The following is a 20,155-nucleotide window of genomic DNA, read 5'->3' on the forward strand; positions in this document are numbered from 1 at the left end:
CTCCTCATAGCAGCCATGAATTTAAGTTTAAGAAACCCTTACACCTGGTTTCTACAAGCTGGTAAGGCTGCAAAATAATCGCATTTCAGAAATGTCCCAGCGCCTCTGGAAAGCACTTTCCAGACAACCATAAAGCAAGACAGGCCAGGTAACAATTCTTCAATACCAGCATTAGCTGGTGGACTTTTTTTGCCCTATGAATCACTGAAAAATGGATGGTTTTGGCTGATGAAGAATAAATGCTGTATTGCATCATCATTTCATGGTCAAATATCTAAAGCAGGAGAAACGTTTCCTTATGTTGCAATACATTTCAGTACTTGACTAGGAAGAATTCACCTTCTCAGCTACCTTCTCACATTATCAAGAACCAAAACATTATAGGACAGAGCCTCAAAAGAAGTGTTTGAGAGCTCAAGAATAGTATTTTACAGGACTACTTTTGCACAACTTTCTGCAGAGAGTTATGAGACAGAGAAACAACAGAAGACAAGCAGAAATCTGGCATGATTGTTGTCTGTGTCTCCTTGCTGAACATTTACAAAACATGGTTACAAAACAAAGACAGCTCAATTTCATCATGTTTATCCAGTCCAGTCACTTGCAGGGGAAGAGAGAAGACTAATTGCTATCGATGAAATAGGCAATTTTCATTAGACTAGCATCCATCAACTCATTTCAGACAGCTAACAAATAGCTATTTAATAGCAATGCCTCAGTTGCTGATACAAGCTGTCCTAAGTCATAATGGTGACTTCAGTGGTTGTGTATCCTGCTTCAAGTTCTCCCACTAAACCTTTTTGGGATTTAGCTGATAAAGAATATGAGACAGGCACCTCTCTCATTCTTTCATGCAACAAGCAAAAACTGGAGGTAATGACGATACATGCTGCATACAGTACATTAATAAATTCTCACTGATGGCTGAAGCACATTTCACTGACATACACAGTTACATTTGTTCATCACCAGATAAAAAATGCCTTCTTTCAGTTCTGTGGGGGCTGTAGGATATAGCAGGGGACCTAGCAACCTATTTCTGCCAGGAAATCCAAGTATTTACTGAGATTACCAGAATGAATCAGAAGTTACACAGGGCCTACAGGAGCACAATAAAATAACTTGATAAATCCTAATAATCTTTGCTTAGATACAGCAAACACAAACACCTCTCTTGGCTTCTGAAGTTCATTTCCAAGACTCCTTTGGGAAGCAAGATGAATTTTTCTTTAAACAAACAAATTAAGGTCTGTGTAATAGCAACTCACAATGTCAAATCCAGGCATGGTCTGCCAGACTCTGTGCCCAAAGTATGACTGAATTCAAGCAGCCATCTGCTTTGTTAATTAAACAGCACTGACTTTGAATAAGTATCCAGGGATTTCTAGGATAAAAAATATAGCAAAGCTCAACTCATGGAGCTTCCCAGGTGTGACTAAAAGCAAAGAGCCAAATCCAGGTCACTGCAAAACATTACAATCCCTATTATATTGGCAGAACTGGCTCCAGCTGCACCAGGTTTGCAATGCACCAAAACCCATGGATGACCATTAGTAATCCTCTTTTCTTAAGATTCTAGACTGGTTTTTTCTCCATCTCTCTCCTGTCCTTTCCTGCTTGCTTATCCAGAAACCTGAGGCCAGAATTACATAAGACTTCATCTGCTTTACTCCTAGTTTCTCTTATCAATTCATTACATGCTTAATTTATAAAATCATTCACTTTCTCAGAGATTTACTGACTGATAAATAGATAAATGAATAGATGTTGAACAGGAAGAGTAGAAACCTCCCAACTGTTTCTGCCAGTTTCTTGTTTGTGGATTTCATAAGGAGACAGTTAGTTTCATTTGAAAGCTCAGCTATGAAATAAACCCATACGTTTAACATGTTTTGAGCCAATTTCCACTCTAACTCAACTGGTTCTGCTTGCTCTTCAGAGCAAGTTGTGACAGCACATGAGACAGTTGAAAGGCAATTAGATGAAGCATCCATCACCTACAAATGTAAAACAAAAAGCTACATACTCAGCCAGTGCTCCAGGAACTGCCTGGTTAAGGAATGCATTGGAATCATTCTCATTCCCGATACCGGTTGAGTAGCCCGTGATCATAACACTGAACTCTCGAAAGATGTCTGAAAAACAGAGGTGGCAATGAAGGCAAAAAGACTGCAGCTGTTCCCTGCCTGCAGGGACTACAAGAACACACCAGCACTGACACAGTTTTGCTCTCTGACAGGACAGCTGCTGCTGCTGCCAGTCAACTTTGATGGATTCACCAAGCAGTGGGGAGAGGGGTCACCCACTGCAGTGACTCAGACAGCAGCGTGCTTGCAGTGCCCTGCACTGGCACCAGCAGATAAGATGAGCAGAATTAGGGAGTACAGTGTACAGTTCTCTCTCATTTTGTAGTGGTTAAAGCCTAAAACAAAATTATCAGTCATATGATGTTGACTTCGTGAAGTGAGTGTGAAGGGTCCCTCTGCCCAGCCGGAGCTGGTTTTCAACTGAAGCATCTGGGTCTGCTTCACTGCTGTGCATAATCTCATACTACTGACAAATGTAAAGGAAAAAGCCTCAGGTGCATGACTCTGATGAAGTTACACCATGTTCTCCATAGTAGTTTCCAAAAGGAAGTTGGCAGAGTAACTTACAGCTGAAAGTGAACATGGCCACATTGTAAACTATAAAGTCTACTTCAATCTCAAAGACCGAGTTTAACCACATTTTAGTGAGGGCTTTATCAAGTGTAATAGGACTCAATGAATCAATTAATTGCTTATTCTAATTATATTCCTGTTACATTCTGCTTAAAATAATGGTCAACACACAAAAGAACAGTTTACTGTTCCATTCCTCTTCGAATGGAAGTTTATTACTACAGCTGATCCAAACTGAAAGTCATGTGGCTGTACATTAGCAATAGCCTGAGCTATGTAAAGTTGCAAGTTTCAGTGAAGAGAAATTTAAAATTATTCCCTTCAGGTTACATGTATGAGTAGGCAGCTTTATTTACCAAAGAGGCCTACCCTGTGCAAATATTTCTTTTGGAAAAATTGTGATACAATATTTATTAAAAGCAAATGTTAAGTACGTCATGACCAAGGACATAACAAGGTTATTTAGAAATTCAAATAATACTCACCAAAGAGTTGAAAAGGGAGAGGGAAAAGAAAGTAAGGGAATTTCTATCTGTTCTCAGCTTCACTGATGAAGGCAACCTTTTATTTTTTAATTGTAGCATACTGTTTCTTTTAAAGGTTCTTGTTAATTATATTAAGCAGCTTTGAGATACTTAAAAGCTCTCTATAAATCTATCAGAAATTAGTCCACTGCATCTCCTCAATCTTGCCATTTATATCTAGCAAAGCATTTACTTACTAGGTAGAGTAGTCACATTCTCCAACGATTCATCTCCTCCAATACTAAAATGAGAAAGAAAAATCCCAGTCACTCACCTCTTACCTGGACACAAGAAACAATGTGAAAACCTGCCACACATCATGGGGAAAAGCAAAGGGTTATTAATTTGGTAATATCATTCTATGAGAATCCATGGAGACAACAGAAGTCAAAGTGCTATTGGGGAGAACAGGTAAGGTTTCAGTGGTGAAGATGCTTGTCAGAAAGATTTACTGCTCTTGCAGATGTACAGGGGTATAAAATGTACAGATGGACATTTTATCAAGTGGCAGAAAAATGTCTGACATAGCTTCATACTCAAATGCTTAATTCATATTTAAGTACTGCAGATTAGAAGGTCACCTTTGAGGCCCACTCCAGCCTCATGAAGCCCCTCTAAGGCAACACCAAACACAGACAGACCTTGAGTGACAAGAGAGCTTCAGCAGTAGCTCCTCACTCCTCCTGCTTTCTGCACAGGGATATATTTCTCCAGCTTTTGTGCTGACAGGACATACTGAGGCCACGCTCCAGCTTACACAGAACTGCTTCAGTCAATATCAACAGAACTACACCACAACAGCAAAACAATTTAGTCTTTTATGACTGTGTGTTGCTATGTGTGGCAAAAGCTCTCTGGCCAAACAAACTATTTTCCATGACACTACAAAAGTTCAGAAATAGAAAACTTTGAGAAGAAGTCCTAAAACCAACCAGTTCTGACTTGTTTTGTACATTTCCAACCTGACATCCCAACATATAAATACAAACTGTTGCAGGCAGCCAAAAATGAAAGCATGAGAGAGATCAAAAAGCTTGCTTAAATTGTTGAAAACGTTTTCTGTAAAGCTCCCCTTATGACAAAATCTTGATACACCTTCAAGAAGTGCTACCCTGAGAAGTAACCTTTTTTTCAGCTTTCTGACAGCTGAAAGACCCAAAACATATCTCTTCATCACCTTGCCTGAGGACTTACCTCCAAGACAGTCCCCGGTATTGAGTGACCACATCCTGAAGGGTGTCTGAGGCAATTCCTGAACCAGCCTGGACATTGTTTTTCATTAACCAAATGAAATTAAAGCACAATTACTAATGCAATAGTAACTAGTAATACAAATACATAAACAAATACAATTTACTAATTTAAATAGAATTACATAGTTGTTTTATTTACTTTTTAATTGAGTGGATGTCTTCCAAAGCTTTAAAATGTGTCTAATTTTTCCCAAACCTTTATCCTGAAGGATACAACAATACCTTTCAAAATTATTTAAAAGAATCATATTCTATACATGACACAAAATGTTTGATGGAGCTGTGGAACACAGACATGGGTCTACATGAACCAAATAACTCTTTTACAGTTGCATTAGTCAACAGTGATGAAAACATCTCAATCAAACACACAAAATGGCTAATGATATGAAACACTACATGAACTCAGCAGAGAAAATAAGCATGTATCAGAAAGGAGCACCATAACTCATACATACCAGTTTGAAAATCATTGTGTTAAATTGAAAGATTTATAGCAGAACAGGAGCAAGGAGGAAGCACTCTCTACACTTACCCCAAAGAAAGAGGCAAGCTAGCAACTACACCCCTCATAAAATAGAATTCATCAGCAGAGTTCCTGCTGTGATTGTATAATTTCATTCTAAATCTATGTGCATGTTAGTACTTGAGTACAGTACTAAGCAGCCTATTTGCTGCCACCTTAGATTAAACCACAACCCTACATTTCCTTCTATGTATAAACTTCCTTGAAATAAATGGAGATTGGTGCTCAGAATAACTATGTACAAGCCAAGTGCAGCTCTAAGACAGCAATACAGCACTGCATGTTCTATGAAAGCAGGTTCTATTCCCAGCTCCTATTGACTATACTTAGAAGCAGAAACACTGCACTGCCCTAGATATTACAATGCAGCAACCATGACCATATACAGAATGTATTTCTTTTATTAATATTGCAGGTTTACATCAAAATGCTTCTATTTATTTCAGTAGCCTCCTGTGTGTAGGAGTTGTAGCACCATGTCTGCCAGAGTTGTAAAGGGCTCACGGTTTGTACACACAAAGTGTTTGTTTTTATGGCTCAGATTCAGAGAAACCTATGTTCCCATTACATCTTTCTGTCTAGTGTTTCCTTTGACTAGTTGCAGAATTTCAATCTTTGAACAGTATGAAAACATAAGGCAGAAAGGCATAACTGGAATATAGGATGTCTGGATTTTGAAACATATTCCTTCTTGACCACCAAAGATAATCATCAGCAGCAAGAATTGTATCATGATCAAGAAGCCAGTTAAAACAGGCACAATAAAATGACTGAATATCTTTTGAAGGGCATTTAGTCAGAGGGCTCTCACACCATACTTCCTTATTTCATTAATGCTAAAATTATTAAAATGCTATTATCCAAAACCATTTAGCTGCATTCTGTTCCTGAAAGAACTGAGTATGAAAAACAGGCTCATCAGTTGATTCTTAAGCAGAAAAAACTTTGAAAAGCACAGTAACCTAAGCCTTGTGCTATGTCCCATTCATTTCAACAATATCTGATCTCTTCTGCCTCCAAGCCAGCAGAATACCTAGGCACCTCTTTAAAGGTGCCTGTGTTTTTGCTCGAGTTCAAAAGCATGTGAATATGTGTGTGGGGGGAATGGAACATTGGAAGACTGACACCTTCTTTATTAATCTGGCTGCTATTATAATCCATGAATGAACAGATCTTTGCTTCTGGGTACAACAGCTATTTCCCCTCCACTGGAGCAGGCACATGTTTATAGTTTTACCAGGAGAACAGTAAAAACACCTTATTCTCACCGTCAAAGAATCCCCAAGGGCTGCTACAACTTTCACATCAGCTGGCTTTAGGGAGTGCACTGCAAAGGAAACAGGTACAGCGGAACCTGGTTAGGAAATAGCTAATTTTTTTCCTCTACTGTGTATGTGAAATATGCCATTGTCATTGTGATGCTCTGTCACATTGTTTTTGCAATACCCAAGTGATAAGTTAGAAGTTCTTTCCAGCTCATCTCCTGTGATTGTAGCACCAACATATGCATATTATTCAGTACTTCAATGGTTAACGTTGCTACCAAAAAGACAGGAGAGCAAGGAGCAAATAACAATAAGTGGAAAACAATATCCAGCACCAAAGTGAAGGTAAAATAATGCAGAATTACACAAAACAGGAACAGCCCATTAAAGACTTCAAAAGATTAAGGAAAAGACAATATGAAGTTATTTGAAAAACTGAATACTGCTAAATTCCAGACTAACATGAATGAAGCTGTATTTCCAGTTTCTTTCCATGACATTTAGGTGGAATAGCTTATAAACTATGTAGGCATTCAAATCTGGATTTCATCACTAGTTATGTTGAATTCTTCACTGTCAGTGAGTTCAGTGAAGCTACTTAGTCAGGATGCTACCTTGCAGGACAATGTGGTATTGTATCTGTTAAGCATCTGCTGAAAAACATGACATCCTCTCTGAGCAATGTTTTTCACAGTCCAGCAATCATTTCAACCAAAAATTAACATCCATCTTGAAGGACAGCTGAAGGTAATTCAATCTCTTAACATAAAGTAGGCAAGACTACCTGAAGTTACAGGAGGGGAGGATGGAGACCTGTCCTCACATGGCAGATGGCTTCCATAATTCTAAAGAGAAAAAAGAAAGCTGAAGAGCACTTGGCTAGCAAACACAGTCAGCAGAAACTAGGATCTTCCCAGCAGAGGCCAGGTGGATAAACCAGAGCCTCTTCAGCCTGTAATTAACTAGACAGGTATTGGTTGCTCAACTCAATAGTCATGTTCAGTATTGCTCAGAAGAGTGCAGCACCCTGTACTGATAGCAGTGCTGTTTGAGCATGTGTTCTTACAGATGTTTTCTGATGCATTTTGTCTAACTCAGGGAATACTTCCCTACTCTGTGCCATGCACTCAGAATCCCAAACCCCTCTGGCCAAAGACTGATTTCCCCTGTGCTGCAGAACATAACTCATTTGGTTACCATACAGGAACAGATGCAGCAGAGTAACAGTGGGATGGTGATGTTGACACTTACCGCAGTTTGGTTAGGGTATGCGTAATTACTGTTCTTGTATGTCCTCAGGAATGGCTCAGCCTACAAAACAAGGCAATCTGAATCAATGCAAAGCAATAGAGGAATACATGGAGATTTCCATTCCCCAAACTTTGGCTCTCAGATGTCTGTAGATGATTAGCAGCTTGATAAAAATAAAACAGAGGGATTCAAAATAAATAAATAAGTAAGTAAATAAATAAATAAATGAAAGGCCTTTTAAAAATCTGTATAGCAACAGTGTAAATCTAGGTTATATTTTTAAAACAGAAGTTAGACAATACTCTCAGGACCCCACTGTGTGTGTCTCACAAGAAGCTTGTGTTCCCCCCCCAAGGTATTCCCAGTTAATCCTGCAGAGCTATCCTGACTGGTACCAATGCTGCTCTGTTTCCCCCCCACTGAAGCTCTGCCATTCAGTGTGGATACTTGATTTTCTCAGTTATGCCAAACACCCTTCCCTTGTGTTCTGGTCAGCTGTGATGTGTGACTCTGAGGAAGCTGACTCCTCTTTGCCCTCCATCCTCTCCTGGGTGAGCTCTCATGTTGCTCTTGGTGGCACTGGCACAAAGTGTGGGAGGAGGAGCAGATCACCCTCACAGAGACAGAACTTCAGGCACTGGGTAAAGGCTCCCACAGACCCCCAGCACCTCCACAGAAACACAGACAGCCTTCTAACTTACCTCAGATGGACATTTGAGGACAATCTCATCATCTATCTTCTGACTATCTGTCTTCTGCCCTACAGGCTCCAGCTGGGGGGAAAAGGGGATGCACAGAGGAAAAGCAGATGAGTACCAGAGAGCAATGGGTGATGCTGTGCTGCCAGTCATTGGAAACTACCTCTGCAGCACAGCAGGACAACTGCAGGGCACTGCACCACTGCTGGCAGCTGCCCATGAACTGTTTCCTTCTGTGCTGAAGAGGCTACTTCCCACACACCTGGAATGTGGCCTGCTGGTCACTGTGCCTGACAGGTGTCATCTTCCCAGGAGACACAGCCTGAACACACCCAGATTTAACATACCCCGAAATTTACTGGCTTGATATGACTGGGCTAACAGTTCAGGTGACTTTTCTTCATATGATCACTCTTTTCCTTTGTAAACACAATTCAGAAGAGACATGACTACCTAGTGGATCTCTGAGGCGTTGTTGCTGCCAAGGGCAGGATGAAGTGAACAAGGAGAGAGCAACACAACCTTTAAAAATCTTACCATGCTGTTCCACAAAGCACGTGCAGCCTGGGAATGAGTCTTTTGGCTGAAGTGGAAACAATCTGGGGCAAAATATGATTGATCTGGCCACCCCTCCTAGAAAACAAGATAGGTGCTGTTACAGAGGCAGCGAATATGCAACAAGCTGTGTATTTTGTCTTCTCTCTTCCAGTGAGATAACAAGGCCTCTGAGGCAAACAGAATTAAACCAGGCCAGGGAAAGTTAGTAACTCATAACTAAGAAGCCTTTTAAAACTCTTTAATACACTATTCCCAAAGTAATAAGGAATACACTGTGACTTGGAGTACAGAATATCTGGGCAGAGATATCAATTTCTTTATTTCCCCTGAGATTTACACATTACAGACCTTTGAAACATATGGGTTTTCTTACCAAAGGTCATTTACCAAAGTACTCTTAAGGACTTGATGTATAGGGAATGTAGAGCAAATGCTTCCTGATGAAGATTTTGACCTAAAATATCTACTTCATGGCTGTCCAATTCCAGTGCCTCAAATCAAGGTCTGTATTCCTGTTGCCCAGTATCTCATTCCATAAACATTTCTTGCAATTTTGGATGGTAACTGAATATAATAATTAATTACTATGTCAGGAAACTGCTAGCTAAATTTACAGCTAAAACAATTTTGACAAGTCAGTGGCATTGCACCAGGTGTGGTTTTCTCGTTGGTTTTACCTGTGTTTTTGGCATTTCAATATTGGTCAGAAATGGCTGCATAACCACGGTGAAATCATCCTTTGTATCATACCTTCCACTCTCCACTAACTGGCGGGTTCCTTCCTAAAGAGTAAAAGAAAAGTTGTCATGGTTCCTTCTTCTGTGTTCAGCTCATCAAGCTGAACACCTCACCCAGGGGCTGCCCCTCCCTCCTTCCCAGCTTGTGCCAGGCAGCCAATGCAGACACCTTTTTGAGACACCCATCCCAGGCTTCTTTACAGAGAGGCAGCCTGGGGATGCCTGCCTGACTGACAAGGACTGGCAGCTAGCTTAGGGATTAGGTTTTCTGTCAAAAAGATGTCCTTCCAGAACCACCAAAGTGTTTTTGGTTTGGCTGACACACTGTGCCTGAAAACTTGTTCCTGAGTTAACATGTTGTTTGACTTAGCCTGATTTTTGATAACGTAACTGATCAAAAAACTGCTGTCTCTCTGACATATTCTACTTTCTATAGCTCTGTAACAATTATTCTTCTCATCTGTTTTGTTGGTTTAGTGAAAAAGAATTTTAAAGATCCTGATCCTACTTTTTATAATCACAACTGTAAATACATCATTAAAATAAGTGGAAACTGTCCCCCACTTTCAAATTAGCCCACCTGTGGTCCCTTGATCAACAGAAGGATGATATTAAACTTCTAACAAATGCAAAGTGCCTTACCTGATACATTCTGTTAAAGTAGATCAACTTCTTTAACTCGTTGGAATTGTCCTTAGGGTTTATGACACAAGGGCACAGCATCCTGTGGGATAAGAGCATAGCACTGAGATTTGCTCTTCCTTTTCCCCCCTTGCTTCCAAGCTGATAAGCTGCAGGATTAAAAGCTCAGAGAGGGATTTCTTTGAAAGGCCATTGAATGAGAGCATTACCTCTCACCTCTGAGTTTCTTCATAGCCCCAATTCTTGAGCAGAAACACATTTATTAGGGATAAATTAATGAACAGAAAGTGGGGAAAAGCTTCCATGCTAGCAAAAGCCACACTGTGTGCCCATGGCAAGGTTTCAGCAGCAGGAGTGATCTCTGTGAGGAGGGGCCAGGGCTGCCTGTTCTGGACACAGTTCCAGCAAATCAACCACAGGGTATGGCTGAGCCCCTCAGCCAGACTGGTGGAGTCTGTGAAAATCTACCTAAGAATGGGCAGAAAACATCAGAGAGAGAGAGAGGAGAGAACACAGCAGGAACAAGCAAGAGGTGCTCCATGGCAGAACAGGCATCCTGGAAGCACAGCCAGGATGCCCATGAGTGTAGGACTCATGTTGGAGCACAGGACAAGAGTGAGCAGGAAGGAGGGCAGAGAGAGACCAGAGCCAGACCCCAAGCCATGCCTGACTGAAGGGGCTGAGGGTACCCTGCAGCAGTAACAAGGGTGGGGGGAGAGATGTTTGGAGAAAGGTTGAACCTGAGAAGAAGGGAGGACAGGTGCTTTAACTGCTCAACTTCTTTGTTCATTCATTTTTCCAATACCAGAACCAGTAATTAAATGTTTACGCTCATGGACAACAAATACAATTAAGTTCCCTAAATCAGGTCTGTTTTGCCTGCAACGATACTTGGTAGGTGGCTTCCTGGTCCTTATTTTGATCCATGAATTTTCCTGCTCACAGGCCTTGTTTTCTCCCCATTGCTGGGGTGGGGTGAATGAGCAGCTGTGGGAGTGCTTGGCTGGCACCTGGGGCCAACCCACCCCAAAAAACTGTTCACAAGTACACATGTGCAACATGCTTTGCTTCAGCAGAACTGTGCAAGCATCCTTCAAGATGGAAGATTTGTTACCACAGATTCATTCTAATCAGCTGAGACTCAGAGGTTATAGTGTGCATCACATCAAGGCTGGTAGAGCACCAAAACAATCACCAGGACTGAGGCAGAATTCGCCATCCTTGGAGATGGAGAAAGAGCCATTCTAACCTGAGACATTTTAAGATTCTGTGAACTCATGTTGGCCACCTTTATCCCTCCCCTGAGGTTTTGATCTTTCTAGCACATGGATATCTTTGGGATGTTCCATCTTCCTGGGCATGCCTCATCACTACTTCAGAAATCCAAATTAGAAGAAGGACTCTTCAAATATCCTGACAGTGTGACCACAGTAAAGCATCCCTGAGAGCGCTCTTAGAGAAATACCTCCTATAGAGATGCAGTTGATATATGTAAAATATGCACAGATCTCTACTGTGTCCCAACTTGTCTTAATGGAGACCAGCCAACAAAAGCTTTTACTTCCACAGTACATCTATATGAGAACAATACAAATCTAAAGAGTGTTTTCAGAAGTTCCACAAACACATGTTAGGCAACATTAGCAGACACATATTCTCTTTAGATTGTTTGCTACTCTCAGAATAAAAAGAAAAGACTTTCAAGATCAAAATCCTCCTTAAGGTGGTTCTTCTACTCAGTAGAATGGCATTTTTTGTCCCACATGGGCTCTGTTTATCACCCTGTAAACTTGTCTTGCTGCCAGACAGGCAAATGTGAAATTCAGCATGGCATCTGAAATAATGTGGAAAGATCACAGCTATTGTGAGACAATCTAATCTTAAAGGCTTTGCTAACTATCCTTGTCTTATGATTAGGGCCTTGAGATACTCGCGGTACCTGTGTGCTCCAGCCAGTAACCTTTGTAAAAATAAATAGATAAAAATTTTAAAAGAACTACAACTGGCTATACCAGCACTGAAGAACTACATTTTCAAAAGAACTACAACTGGGAGTACCAGCACCCTGAGTTTCAAACCCAGTTTTCCACTGACAGCCACAAGGAAGCCACAGCAAGAGGGCTGCATCTCTTCTCTCCTGCCAAACCAGTGGCTGCCTATGTTTACACGACAAAGTTATTCTCCCCAATTGTTCAGAAAAGCAGAGATTTGCTTTTCTAAAAACAAGCAAGTCCTGCCAGAAGCAACTCCAAGGGACAATGCTGGATCCTATCTGAGTCATCAAAAGTCCATTCAGGGTGCAGGTTTCCCACCTCAGCAGTGCACTAATACTGGTCTGGAAGGATTGTTGAGCCATAAAGCAATAGGTGCACGATGAAGTATTCAAAACATCTACTTGAGACACTAATAAGAGATAAAACTAATCATCAACAATGAGATTACAGAGACTGGAAATTGCAGACGGGAGAGGGAGAGTTTTAAGTGCAGAAAAGTAAACCTGTAAACACAACCAGAAAACCTTGTGTCTTTGTGTCTTCTCTATTGTCACCAAAGAGTGCCCAGCTGAGCTTTCTCTGCTGTGGCTTGGACTCACTTGCACGGTAAGTGTGGAGCCAAAAGTGGCACCTTCATAAGAAACAATAACAGCAGGGCTCAGATACAGAGACAGCTTCTTCTAAGCGCTGCGCTGAAACCAAAATGTAGGGACAAGCACAGAGAAAGATGTTTGGTAGTCTGAAATATTAGATCCTTCTCCCTTTAAGAAAATACTAGATCCTTTTCCCTTTAAGAAAAAACTGCAACAAAGACGATGCAGCCCTCTGAGAGCAGCAATGAGAGCTGTAACATGAATGATCTGCAGACCTCATGATCAGCTTTGGGCAGCTATTGTTCTTCGATTGATGCAGCTCCCGGAGCTTTGGAATGTAAAGCATCGTCACCAGGTTCACAAATGCCCGTGGAACCTGCCAAGAGGACAAACAAATCCTTAGCAAACTCCTGCAGCACAACAGAGTGTTGGTTTTGTCCCTACACAGCCACAGCAGGCCTTGGTAGCAGCCTGCTGATTCAAGCATTGTGTATTATTTATGACAGAGGTATTCAAAGTACTCTCTCAATAATTAATTCCCCACACAAGCAATACTAAATTACAGCCCCTGCCTGCACTGCCTAGTTCTATTCTAAATGTTGAGAGCTGGTCACTTGAAAATGATGGCTTCAAAAAGGTCCAAACAAGTTGTTGTAGGTCTCAGCAAGACCCAGACACTTCCTAACTCTTCAAGTACTCTCATCATTCTTCATGAGGAATATCAGAATCTCTCTCTTAATGACCACAAAAATATACTTATTTGCAGTTTAAAGAACAAGCAAAGCGTTTTCCAATCAGTTAATAATGTTTGCTCCACATTGTTATAATGTTTTTTGATATTATTTGTCCATAGCACATCAGCTAGATCCAACAACATTCTTATTCCTTTGGTAAAAATCTTCACCAGTTCTTTTTGCCTTTCACAAAGATTTTCCTGTAAGCAAACACTTCTGGATACAGCAGTACTCTGCAGATGAATGCAAGAAAATAAATTCTTAATCAATTATGAGTGACTGCTTAGAAACAGAACAGAAAATCCCTGCTCCAACATACTAGAAAAGTTTGTTTTACCTCTTTGTGAAGTAAGTCCAAAGCTGTTTGTATATTGTAGGTGTAATTTTCAGGAGAATAGTGTACCTGTTAAAGCAAGAGGGTTGTATTTTATTATTAGTTTACTCAGGTAGGGACAAGAATGACTAGCTGGAGTCTCTCACAGTAGTGTTTATGTTTCTAACTCTTGGGTCAAAAGTAACAGAGTCATAGGCAAAATGGTCCTGTCTCTGCTTTTCTTCCTTCCCATCACAGCTATCTCACTAGCAAGAAAAGAACTAGCAGCCACTGGATACCTGTGAGGATGAAAATTCACAGGGTTTTATCAAACATCACAACATCCTCAATACCTAGGCTTGCTTGGGCTGGTCTTAAAAGCTCAGCTAACAACTCATTAACAGGGGCTATATATGGGAGAGAATAGTTGGTGTAAAAGCAAGTTAATTTTTGCTGTATGGAATATTAGAACATGTCTCCCATTGCTCCTTGCCTGCCACAAATAATAACTGGCAAAATTTATGTGTTTAGCTGGGAATGAAATCACTTCATATACTTGTCTTTCAGTGCTAAAATTTCCTTGGTCCATTTTAATGGTTTAAACACTCTAATTTCATTGTCTTAAGTAATCCAATACTTATTTTTTCACTTGTGGGACTACAACAGTCACATAAACTTTCTTATGAGGAACACCTGTCTTATTTTCAGCCTTTTTTCTCTCTCATTTAATTTCATGCAGAAGTTGATTGAGAGCCCCACTTGCCTACTCTATAGAAGCAGACAGCTCAGATCCCTTATTCACTTCCTAAGTCACAGCTCAGCAAGAGTTCTGTGGTTGGCACTATTTGTACTTGTGCCACACAAAGATTGTTGTGATCCTTGGATGCACACACGCTCTCCTTGCCACCCACCCCAGTCATGTGAACAGGCACTTTGTGTTTGGGTTGACAGCAGAAGGCAGGAATGCTTAATTTCCTCCTTCCTTGTTTTATAACCATCTTACTGTGCTGCTTTGCTGTTCTTCCTCATCCAAAATTAATCATGAAGGATGACAAGTACGTGCTGAACTGCCTGTGAGTAGGTAATCCTCATCACTAAGTGAGGAGTCTGCCACAGCCTTTCACCTCCCCTACAATCACACATACCAAAGGCTATATGTATGCATGTTTTTTTAATATATATATATATACTACATTATAATCATAGAATTAGCATGAGCTGTGCTTAGAACTTTTCCCATAGCACTGAAAATACTGAGAGTACCAAGTAAGACTAAGGAGTGTGACAAGGCAAAGAGGAGTAAAAAACACTTGGCATTTTATCTACAGGAGGTAAAGTCACTATGCAACAAAAAGTTATCCTAGTTAGCAGCAAAACAAGGTCTCAACAATTATGTCATTTACAGGTGTTCTAAAGGCATCTCTAACACTATGCTGAGGAACCTGAAGGTCTCAGCACAGTTGCATTCCAGAGCTGCACGAGTAAGCCCTAAGCTACTTTGGTCTCACCCCCCGAGCTCCTCCCTCTCACCCCCAGCAATGCGCAAAGACCTCGTGGCTTGGCTGGCCCAGCTCCTGCTGCGGGGAACTTACTGGATTCTCACAGACACTGCAGAGGTCATTTCCTCCTATGAAAAGTGTTATGAGCTTCCAGTCATTCTGGAAATCTATTCTCTACACAGAGAAGGAGATGGAACAGAAGTGTTTAATTAAAAAAAGAAAAGGAGGGAGATGCCAGCAACATACTAAATACAAATTTCCCATTTTCAGAGTACATGGCTATCGTTCCCTAGGCATCCACAACAAAAACAAGTTTGTAGTCATGACTGAAGCTGTAGAAACTGCTGTGATCTAAACCAAAATTACAATATCAATGGCATCAAATTATTTGCTTCAGTAAACTGTTGCTCAAAACCTATCTGTATGCTTTTCTTAGTAATATCTTGTGCATACAGAGTGACTCTTCCTGCAGGTCCTAGAAATATATCTTCATACAAAAATTGTGGTATGTGTTTTACTGTGTGATAAATAATGCAGCTATCCTGCTGTTAAACCCTGGGGGACAACATATTTCAGACTTGCTGACAGATAAACTGCAAAGAACAGTGGGACAATATTAACTCAATCTAACAATAAAGGCAAAATATTGCAGCACTTCTTGTTCCTGCAAGGACTTTGCAAAGGGATAGCTAGCTAAATCAAGGTAATTATGCTACAGTAAATAAACCCCTTCTTAGCTTTGAGGAAAGGCTCAAATATGCTTAGTAGCATGTTGTGGATGTTGTGCTCAATATTCTAATACTTTAATTTCAGTGCAAAGCACCAGTAAGAAAAGCACCAATAGTGCATCAGCCTCCTTTTTCAAAGGTTGGAGTCAACATATCCCTGCTAGTAAACACACTGTTCAGTAGTTTGGTCTCAGAACCAAAAAGAGGGAGAAACTCCCTTCTGCACTCAACAAGCGTTTTCAAAAGTGAGAGTAAAAAAGATCTCTTAAATCAAAGATATATGATCTCCACCATGAGCAGGCTTTCTCATCAGAAGGAACTTCACTAGTTATATAAAAACAATTATTAAATATATAATATTTATTTATATAAATAAATATTTATATAATATTTATTTATATAAATAAAAGATATTTCCATACATTTCTGCTAACGTTCTCAGGGCAATAAATTTGGCAGAGTAGTGCTTAGAAACTTTGAATGAAAACCATCCAACCGTTCATCGTTAGTTGCTGCTCCTTTTAATCTCATATCAGATGGAAATTTTGTTTACAAGAAAGTGAACCAAGAGGGAAGGTACTGCAAATATTTTTGCCAATATGTACACACCAGAGTATTTACACTAAACATGCACATAGATATCTTGAAGGCTTTTTGGCTGCTTTCCAGCTACACCATTGGAAAGCCAAACTATTATAGTGTAACTTAGGTCACTAATTGCATAGCATATTTGTCAAATTACAAATAGCAAACATTCAAAGCACGAGCTGAGGTGCGAAATATGCAAGCAATTCTCAACCTCATGTGTATTTTACGACCATTAATCAATTAATTTGTAACAATGAATGTGTACCTCAAAAATCAGCTGCTGACTAGATGAAAGAAGGGACTAATTTGTTTTTTTAGAAAACAAGTCCCTTCCTCCCTTCACAGGCTCACTCCACACAATTTGCTACTTGAAAAGCTTGCCCTCAACATCCTAGCATGTATCATTTTTTCTGGAAAAAAACACTTGCTTACAGGATAATTAATAGCACCACAGCAAAATCCTCACAGAGAAAGGGTTCTGTTATCTTACAGGGTGGCACAGGTTGGAAGCAGAAGCAACAGCCCTGCATTTACAGCCACTACCCGTAAAAATGATGAAAAGGTTACAATTACCTGGGCTTGATAGCAGCTATCATATACTGGCAGAAATTCATTTAAGACTAAGCTATAGATTATTTTGTGCTGAACTCACACTCTGCACTGGGAAGTTTTATGCTGTAGAAACTAATGATGCTATGTCACTTCATTCTAAAGATATTCATGACATGTTGAACTCACAGAATCATTCATCATGCGGTCCACCAGTCTCCTAACCTGTGCAGGAACATTCCTAAAAATAAAAGAAAAATAAAATCATAAAATGCATTAATAAAAATTTAAAGAAAGAATACTGCACAGATAACAAGGCAAAGAGGAAAGCTGACTAATGGACATCAAAAACCAAAAAACTCCAAAGAAAGTCCAATTTTCATTGAATGCAATATATGATATAGCAAACAAAGGCTATGTTTTGAGACAGTCATGGAAAAAAGAAAATAATTAGCATCCAACAGGCATTGGGCTACTTTGCAAATGCTGCATAGTTACTATTTTATCACTTATATAGAAAATGCACTTTTCCCACCATCAGACAGATGCTGTCAACAAGCATAGCTCTGAAGTGCCTGTGCTCATACCAATGTTATTATACAGCCTCAAGGCAACGAAGTAGGTCTTATAAGAACAGTTACCAGTGGAAAAAAAATAGGATATGAATTGCACTGAAGAGGTTGCATGGTGTGATCTCTAGTTAACTCCCAGCTCTGGCAGACCAGGAATTAAACAATCCACAACTTTCTCAGTCTCTACACAAACTCTTGGTCCTGATGACAAGAGGGTTTGAATATACCTCCTATAAAGTGGAGAAATCTTTTGTCTGACTCACAACAGGACAGCTTTCTGAGTAGTGCCTGTAAAATGCTGTGGCTTTCTTGGCTGAAAATGTCAGAGAAAGTATTGCTTTTGTTGCTAATTTATTTGCAGTGTTTCTAGTCCTTGTCAGTGTCCTCATCACATATCTTGGACTTCATGCTATTGTTAGGATTAAAAATATTTGCCTATTAGACTTACTGTGCTCCTGCCAAATTCCAGGATTTGGGCCTTTTTTAGTCACAAGGAATTTTATAGAAAAAAACAAATTCCTATTAAAATTAAAAGTTTTCCTCTTACTCTGCATGAGCTCCGGCCACAGCTTGGTTTAATGCGGCATTTTCTGAATTCTGTGTTCCAGTGCCAATGGAATACCCTACCAAGGATGGGTTGAACTCACGGAGAATATCTGCAGAAAGAGACAGCACCCTGAAATATTGTTTTTTGTAGCAGGTAAAAAATGAGGCAATAAAGGTTAGATTTTAGTAAAAGACCATTAAAAAGCTTTAGAAGATAGCTATTTAAAAAATTCAACATTTAAGGATAATAAACATGGAGATTCACCACCATACAACCATTTCCCTGCCTTCAAGATTTCAGAATTTCATGAACTCAGATATCTCATGACCTAACACAACCATCTTGGCTAGCAGTGCCATTTTGCCTGGCAAGCAAGGCTGGGTAACCATATACTCAGGCAGGAGAATCTCATGTCATCATGCTCTAACTGCAGACAGGTTGGAATCAAATCCTTTAGCCTGATGCCCCAGATGTATTAACCCCAAAGACCCCAGATTCCCTTCTAGATCTTGGGTTACAAACCAGCCTTACAAACACCTCAGATCTAAAATATCCTGACCTTTGAAAAGCATGTAAAATCTGATCTTGTAATGTGATTCTGCTCCTGCCTAAAACAACTTTCCCATATAGTCAAAATAGTTTCTTTAGGCTATGAGCTAAGACCTTTGATTCATCTGTGACCAAACACATTTTAGACAGAAGAATTACCAACAGAAGAATACTGAAACAACCAAAACCTAGGAATTACAAAACACATGGTTAAGTCATGCACAGCATATTACAGCCTGGCTGCTAAGCAACTTTTACTCAGCTGCGGACATTAAACACAAAGGGATTGCTTGTGTCACACTACAAATTTTAACCCTTTTCTCCTGTCTCCTTTTAGGTATTTGAATAATAAACAACACCACATATGTATCAAATTTACAGAAAAAGCCACTTACTTGGTAGTGTCGTAACCGTGCTTATGTTTTCGTTTCCTCCAACACTGTTAAGAAGAAAGAAGAGGAGGAAAAGTGTTGGTTAAGGTCCGATGCATGGCTCGGCAAGGCAAGGGACAAGGTAGGAGAGTGCCCCCTTTTGGGGTTACCGCACAGGTACAGAGTGTGCTGCTGGCTGTGCTGAGCCCACCGTGCCCCGGGTGCCCAGGGGGCTCCACATCAGAGCTCCACACTCAGCTCCAGCAGAACAGTCATACTAGAAGCCCTGAACAGCAGCTCTCCTTTCAGCTCTTTCACGTGTTTTGGCATATTTTTAACCCAGCTGAAAGAAATGTGATTTTTTCAAGGCTGCCACCTTTGCTACAGTTGCACCTATTAAAATGTTTATAGCTTCCATTTTTAGTTAACACATCTAACCAAAATAGAAAGTTCTAAAAGCATATATTTCAATGATAAGTAAAATCAATACCTTTGCCTTCCCCCCGCTCACATTTCACTCAACTGGAAGAATACTTCTAGACTGGTGAAATTCACCATTATGTCCATGTGCTCTTTATTCTCCTTCATGCTGCAAAAAATTACTCGCATACTTGTTGCAAAAAAAATCTCAATGGATTTCTATTAAAGATCAAAATATAAAATGTTTGACTTAGAACATCTCTATAGTGACCCTTTAATTGGAAACAGATTTGAAGTGCTTGAGGCCAAGCTGGATGGTGGCACCATGGTCTAGTGAAAAGTGGCACTGCCCATGGCATGGGGGTTGGAACCAGATGATCTTTAAGGTACCTTCCAATCCAAATCATCCTATGATTCTGTGAATGTGTTTAAACTTCTTCTAAAGTTGCAGTGATTGGTAAAAAATGAACAGAAGATCAGCCTGACAAGTTTGGTATTAAATGATACAGTTGCAGATTCACAAGTGAGCATGACTGCCTTTCTCCAGTCTTTTTGATGTGTCTAACAACATGCTGCATATGTAA

General features: G+C 40.1%; 1 protein-coding gene across 1 annotated transcript in view; it reads right to left on the bottom strand.

Annotated features, from left to right (window-relative positions):
- Nucleotides 1-20,155, bottom strand: part of PLB1 (phospholipase B1) — an 80,756-nt gene that overhangs the window by 34,915 nt on the left and 25,686 nt on the right. Inside the window, exons 20-35 of the mRNA XM_074538595.1 lie at nt 19,176-19,219; nt 18,232-18,340; nt 17,302-17,353; nt 15,341-15,421; nt 13,773-13,838; nt 12,977-13,077; nt 10,115-10,196; nt 9,413-9,517; nt 8,715-8,810; nt 8,181-8,252; nt 7,480-7,539; nt 7,013-7,073; nt 6,232-6,290; nt 4,379-4,446; nt 3,382-3,425; nt 2,027-2,135 (exon numbers count right to left, since the gene is read on the bottom strand). Of these exons, the coding sequence (XP_074394696.1) occupies nt 2,027-2,135; nt 3,382-3,425; nt 4,379-4,446; nt 6,232-6,290; nt 7,013-7,073; nt 7,480-7,539; nt 8,181-8,252; nt 8,715-8,810; nt 9,413-9,517; nt 10,115-10,196; nt 12,977-13,077; nt 13,773-13,838; nt 15,341-15,421; nt 17,302-17,353; nt 18,232-18,340; nt 19,176-19,219 (1,209 nt within the window). The remainder of the gene's footprint in view (nt 1-2,026; nt 2,136-3,381; nt 3,426-4,378; nt 4,447-6,231; nt 6,291-7,012; nt 7,074-7,479; nt 7,540-8,180; nt 8,253-8,714; nt 8,811-9,412; nt 9,518-10,114; nt 10,197-12,976; nt 13,078-13,772; nt 13,839-15,340; nt 15,422-17,301; nt 17,354-18,231; nt 18,341-19,175; nt 19,220-20,155) is intronic.

Source organism: Zonotrichia albicollis, chromosome 3 (assembly GCF_047830755.1).
Source record: "Zonotrichia albicollis isolate bZonAlb1 chromosome 3, bZonAlb1.hap1, whole genome shotgun sequence".
Taxonomy (NCBI): domain Eukaryota; kingdom Metazoa; phylum Chordata; class Aves; order Passeriformes; family Passerellidae; genus Zonotrichia; species Zonotrichia albicollis.